Source organism: Aureobasidium melanogenum (genome assembly GCF_000721775.1).
Source record: "Aureobasidium melanogenum CBS 110374 unplaced genomic scaffold scaffold_57, whole genome shotgun sequence".
NCBI lineage: Eukaryota > Fungi > Ascomycota > Dothideomycetes > Dothideales > Saccotheciaceae > Aureobasidium > Aureobasidium melanogenum.
Window position 1 is genome coordinate 22,253 of NW_024470109.1, and position 6,000 is coordinate 28,252.

At 53.1% G+C, this 6,000-nt stretch overlaps 3 protein-coding genes across 3 annotated transcripts; 2 read left to right on the forward strand and 1 right to left on the reverse strand.

Annotated features, from left to right (window-relative positions):
• Positions 1-179: 179 nt before the first annotated feature.
• Positions 180-1,604, reverse strand: M437DRAFT_70642 (uncharacterized protein; the record flags this gene model as incomplete). Its single annotated transcript, XM_041025517.1, has 6 exons — positions 180-227; positions 279-703; positions 760-963; positions 1,066-1,084; positions 1,150-1,465; positions 1,519-1,604. The coding sequence occupies 6 exons, from the start codon at positions 1,602-1,604 to the stop codon at positions 180-182; spliced, it is 1,098 nt and encodes a 365-aa protein (XP_040874661.1).
• A 570-nt stretch (positions 1,605-2,174) lies between these two features.
• M437DRAFT_61160 (actin-like ATPase domain-containing protein) lies at positions 2,175-4,126 on the forward strand (the record flags this gene model as incomplete). Its single annotated transcript, XM_041023883.1, has 3 exons — positions 2,175-2,302; positions 2,356-2,937; positions 2,998-4,126. The coding sequence occupies 3 exons, from the start codon at positions 2,175-2,177 to the stop codon at positions 4,124-4,126; spliced, it is 1,839 nt and encodes a 612-aa protein (XP_040874662.1).
• Positions 4,127-4,649: 523 nt separating this feature from the next.
• On the forward strand, positions 4,650-5,446 carry M437DRAFT_70644 (uncharacterized protein; the record flags this gene model as incomplete). Its single annotated transcript, XM_041025518.1, has 4 exons — positions 4,650-4,690; positions 4,794-4,818; positions 4,871-5,104; positions 5,183-5,446. 4 exons carry the CDS (start codon positions 4,650-4,652, stop codon positions 5,444-5,446), a joined length of 564 nt encoding a protein of 187 aa, XP_040874663.1.
• Positions 5,447-6,000: the final 554 nt, after the last annotated feature.

Genomic DNA, 6,000 nt, shown 5'->3' on the forward strand with positions numbered 1-6,000 from the left:
AAAGCGCGCCCAGACGGTCGGCCCCGACCTTGAATGTCTGGCGTATAAAAAAGAAAAGAGAAAGAACAGCGCTACGTTCCCATGCTATGACCTCGTCTTAGTTGCAGTGTTTTGCGTACTCGTGTGCCGCAGATCACACGCCCGCTCGCACGCCTCCTGGAATGTCTTGTAGTGACTGATCAGACAGCCGCCTGTACTTTTGCCTTGCTGACCACTGTCCACTCTGCCTGAGCGCTGGTTAGTGAGACTTTTGTTTTTGGCATCAACGCCGGACTTACGTTCTCGCCATCCTCTGGGATGTCTCTCTTGACCAGGGCAGGGAACCAGATCGTCTCGAGCACAAGGTCGTCGTCTTCGTCAGCATCGCCCATGGTGCGTCCATTGACGTCTTCCATTGTGGTTCTGTCCAAGAAATATGTTCCATCGTCGCACGGAAAGAAGATCGGCTCCAGCCAATACTCAGCCTCCTGGAAGTCCAACGCTCGGAGAGCTTCCAAGCGGGGCCGCATGTTTTTTCTCAACCTCGCGGTGGCTTCTGAGCTCATGGGCTTGCTGTAAGTATTGAGGACCATTTCGCCAGACTTCGCTAGAAACCTGTCTAAGAGGCTTTCCGCAGCTCGTTTCGCAGAAGCATCGTCTTGCTTGAGGATCTCGCGAGTCAAAAACTCCCACTGCTTCCTCTGTTGCCAGATGGCTTTGATGTCTAAGAGAGCCGTTAGTCGCGGGCGACCGTCACTACAGCGACCTGCGAGTACCTACCTCTCATAGATAGGTGCAGATCAGTGGCTTTGGCGACATTGTCACTAGATGCATACCCGAATATGTGGCCCTCGTCCAAGAGTTCTACCAGGACCGCAGACAGTCCGACGACGAGAGCGTTTGCTTGAAGACCCGACGGCTTGTCCTTGAGATGGGGAATCACCGTGAGGAGCCAGCCGGCATACTCAGGCTCAGGGTCCAGTTCTATAAGTCCGAAGTACAGCGCGTCAGCCAACAATGGTCAACGATCAACGCAAAGGTCGGTTGTCTTTCTGAGCCAGACGTACCGAGCTACTCTCTACGGACCACGTCCAAAGCTCAGTCCCTGATGGAACAAAACAAGGCGTCCATGTCTGCCTGTATGGATGTATCAGAAGTCTGGTTGTTGACCTTGCTGGGCTTCGAGATGGCTCTCTTGTATCGCAGGATCTCTTCTCGGGCCTGCCCAATCTCGGCGTCTTTCTGTCTGACCTCGGTCCGGAGCTGTTGTACCTCGACGTCCCTCTGCCTGATGCCGTTTTTGAGGAGCGTCTTGCTCTGGCGACTGCTCATACAAGTCTGCTGCAATTCGTATCTTGCTTTCTTCTCTATCTCGAGCGCTCCCTCGAGGCGATCCGTGTACGCTGCCATGTCTGCGCAAGCCGTGCAAGCCGTCTCGAGCCGGTCGTCCTGCAGCTGCAGCTGTTCGTCCTGGACGCCGCTTTGACTGTATGCATGTCAGCTCAGAATCGATAATTTGTCTCCCTGCATGGACCATACCACGACCGCTCTTCCTGAGCGTCGGAGTCGCTGGATTGGGCTGCCTGGCTGAATCTGTCGAAGAGATTAAAGTAGCGGGGCGGCATGCTCGCGATCGAGTCTATTTTGATGAGTCGGTAGAAAAGAGACGCCACGAGGAAGACAAGCCACTGGCGTGACGCGTGGGATACTTGTAAGATTGTAAGAGTGGGATGTTTCGTCTGAAGGCTTGTGACGGCTGCAAAGTCTGTGAGTTCGGTGGACAGCTCAGTGAAGTATACAGAATCCGGTCGTGAAGAGAAGCACTCGACGCAAAGCTAGCAACTCGTCCGGTGTTGCGGGAGAAACCAGCTCTTTGAAATGATCAGCATGCCGACAAGTGGTTCTATTCACAAAGAACCACGTCGTCCCTCAACTGGAAGCAGGATTCCAAGTCGTCTTCACCAGCTGCCGCGCTCACTTCACTCTCCTGTGCTCTCAACATAACATCCACCTTCCGTGTTCAGCCACTCGACCTCCACCTTCTCACCTCTCCTCCAACATCTCTCGTCGTCACCCCTTCCATCAATCAATATCACTGGTCTTGCTGCTCTAAGTCTCAGCTCTCTATTGCTTACTACCACTTGCCAACTTGACAGCTTCGCATACGAACAATCTTGTCAAATGCCCTTGCCATCATGCCACCGTGCGGAGCGCGCAGAGATCGCTTGGTCGTGGGTCTTGACTTCGGAACGACCTTCTCGGGCTGTGCCTTTGCCTATGGCGGCAGTCTCGAGTCTCCCGACGAGATTGAGGTGATCAGAAAGTAAGTGCTCCTAGCGAGATGTCTCTTCTCCATGTTGACGGACTGTGTTTCAGTTGGCCAGGGTCCAACAACATCACCTCTGAGAAGGTCCCGACCGAGCTGACATACGAGCCGGCTTCGACCGGTGCTGGAGTCAAGCGTACCGCGGCTGGCGACCCCGCCCTCTTGAACAGCCCGCGGTGGGGCTTTCAAATCAAGCCAAACGAGCTCAGACTACACTACATAAAACTTCTCCTCGACCACCACCAGAGACTTCCTCCCTATGTGTCGAGACAGCATCTCGCCGGCCTACTTCTCCGCTGGGACAAGTCCGCCGAACAGGCTGCGTCTGACTACTTGACTGCACTGTTCAGTCATGCGAAAACCCGTCTCGAGAGACGCTTTCCAATGATGGTGGCCACCACACAAATCGACATCGTGATCACCGTCCCGGCCGTCTGGTCTGACGCTGCTAAGGATGTGACCATGAGGGCAGCCGAGAAAGCCGGAATGGGCGAGAACCTCTTTATGGTAAGCGAGCCGGAGGCTGCTGCCATCTACGCGATGAAGTCTATTGACGTTCAGCAGAAGCTCTGCGAAACAGGCGACAACTTCATCCTCTGTGACGCAGGGGGCGGCACCGTTGATCTGGCCTCGTAAGCCTTTCCCCATGAGACTGCCCCTGCTTTTAAACCTTCTAACAGTGTTTGTATTAGATTCGAAGTCGCTTCGGTCTCTCCGCTGCGCCTGGTGGAGTCCGCTCCGGGATTTGGTGCTCTCTGCGGCAGTGTGTTTCTCAACCTCAAGTTCCAGGATCTGGTCAGACGCCGTATGGGAGCAGACGACTTCCAATCGTTCTGCGACAAGAACCCAGGGGCTTGGGCTGTTGCGCACAAGTATTTCGAAGACTACGTCAAACGCAATTTCGACCCTGTGGACTCCGAGACCGAATTCGACGACGGCCAGTTCAACGTCCCATTCCCAGGCGTGAAAGACAACCTTGCGGCTGGCATCATGGGATCGTTCATCACTCTGTCCAACGCCGACGTCTCTGAGGTCTTCCGGCCGATTGTCGACAAGGTGATTGAACTGGTCGAGAGGCAACGTAGAGTACTGGCTGCTCACGGCAAGACTGCGAAAGGATTAATCCTGGTCGGGGGCTTCGGAGCCTCCTGTTATCTCTATCGATGCCTGAAGTCACGCTTTGCAGATGAGGACCCTCCCCCCTCGTACACTTCGTCGATAGAAGAGTCGGCAACGACCGAGGAAGAAGTGCGCAGATTCATCATCATGCAGCCTGAAAATTCCTGGACCGCGGTGGTCAGAGGCGCCGTCTTGACAGGGCTCGAAAGAGACCTTGTGGTCAGCAGGAAAGCGAGACGTCACTATGGAGTGGTCTGCAACGCACCATGGGATCCTTCGCTGCATTCCCCCAAAAACAAGTTCGTTGACCGTATCACGAAAGAGCTCAGAGCAAAAAACCAGATGTTGTGGTACGTCGAGCGGGGACAAGACATGCCAAGTGACGAACCTATCTTGCTCAGTCTCACGGAAGACCTTTGGCCAGGCGAGGGATCTGGATCTGAAAGCAGCGCGCGAATCATTGTCAGTGATGCGGAGGTGCCTCCCCAGGAATATGAGCCCACCAATGAGACGCGCGTTCTCTGCAAATTGAATACGGACCTGGACGAGATCCCCAGAACGTACTTCCGGAGACAAGTGGCACACGGCCAGTCGTACTACAGCTTGCATTGGAAGTCTGGCATGACTCTTGATGGACGTCTGACATTCGACCGGAGAATCGATGACAAGGTCTACGGCAGTATCGAGGCAGTTTACACATGAGAACGGAGACGGCAGACAGGGGCTTGCAACGAAGACGCAAGAGTGGATGTTGATACGCAGACATCTAAGACGGCATATGGGTCGATCAGAGAGAATACTGGGATGGGTATCTTAGTGGCAATCAGCAAACGGGAGATAGAAAAAAGGTACTTTTTTGAGGAATATTTGGCAAAGCAGTTTGCGCAATGCTGGACTTCATGCAGGGCGAGGCAAGGTAGCGCAAAGCAAGGCAGGGCAAGGTAAGGTGAGGAGCATAGTCACTCAGCTTCCATGTTTGTCCAGAAGAAAAACACAAAAATCGAGTAAAGGGCTTTGGCATACGTCTTCTTTGTCAAACTCCGATGTGACAGGCGACATGATCAAGAAACAGTGATTGCTAGGGTTTTGCACGCCTTTGTATGCATGGCCTCTGACACGTGCACATTAACAACCGCGTCTGAGACTCGACTATAACTTCCTGACTTTTGCTGATTTTGTTTCGCATGCAGGCATTGGCCTGAGGGAGGATCAAAGCGCCGCTGATATGCCTTGGGATGGAAACGAGCACCGATTCTCCAGACCGTGGTGAGTAAAGATTCATTCAAGACGCAACGTTGAGCACTGGAACACCCATGCTCACAAGAAGTCCACTCATCAAAAAAAAGACAAGAATCTTGTCAGAGGCCAGGTGGTTATTGTATGGCAGCGGAAAGGTACGTGTAATGGAAGGGAACCAGTGCAAGCGCTCAAAACTTTACTCGATAGCGTCTGGGACGCCCAAGGGGGAGGGACGGGTGGGATGAGCGACCTGGCTCGTTTCTTGCAAGGGTACTCTCAAGCGAGCCCTTGTACTGTACGAATCCCAAAACACTGGGCATGCTGTCATGCTCTGTACACTATTCCGGAACGTCACGAACACCGAGGATTCATGACTGCGGCGCACAGAAGCCGCTTACCGCCCTCTCGAGACGGCTCACATCTCCATTCGACTCCATACATGTAAGGAAGACCTGTCCCTAACTAATTTATCCGCACCAATCCCACCGCGTTGCCGGCCTTCTGAACCATATCACACAGGCGCGTAGATTGCGAGACCCTTGGCATGTCGATTGCGTTTATGGCAGCAAAGAGATCGTAAAGCTCGTCTCCGCACATGATTGGGGCGAACTCGGTGGCCTCCTCGTACTCGACATTTACAGTCGCGACTCCGTCGCAAATGTTGCTCATGATGTCTTCCAGGAGGCGCAGATCGGTATTCTCTTCAAGAAAGCATCGTTGTGCTTTGAAGAAATCCGTGTAGAGTTCCCATTGCTCGACTCTGCGCACGACCATCGCCGGTAGTGGCCCGCTCTCGCGCCAGGGGGATGCGAGAAAAGCTTGATAGAGGCGTTTCAACACGGATGATTTGAGTTCATCCAGATAAAAAAGCGGTGCCTGTTGAAATCTGATGGTCATCGCTTGTGCTCCTTTGAGAAACCGTTGGCACTGCGTTCTGCGTAGAAGACGAACGAGACCGTCTTCTGAAAAGGCCACTTCGTGCACGATAAAGTGCTTGCGCCTGATGAGACTGCGTATACTTTCCTCTATACGTGAACATGTAGCACGGAGGGCAAGCAGGTCGTTGAGCGGTAAGTAGATGGCGATGGCTTCCAAGAGCTCGTTAGGACAAATCATCAACGCCGACATAGCTTGCGAGGAAGACTTGTTGTGTCAAATCTACTACGTGGAGGTCAAAGAGACTTCATACCAGAGCTGTCATATAGTCCCATCCATGTACTATTAATACTCTGGACGGCTAGACTTGGATCGGGACATCAATAGAAACAGGTCACATGCTCGTTCTGTGTAATGAAATATGTGCCTACAGTTTGCCGGATTCGAGGCTTACTTGGTAA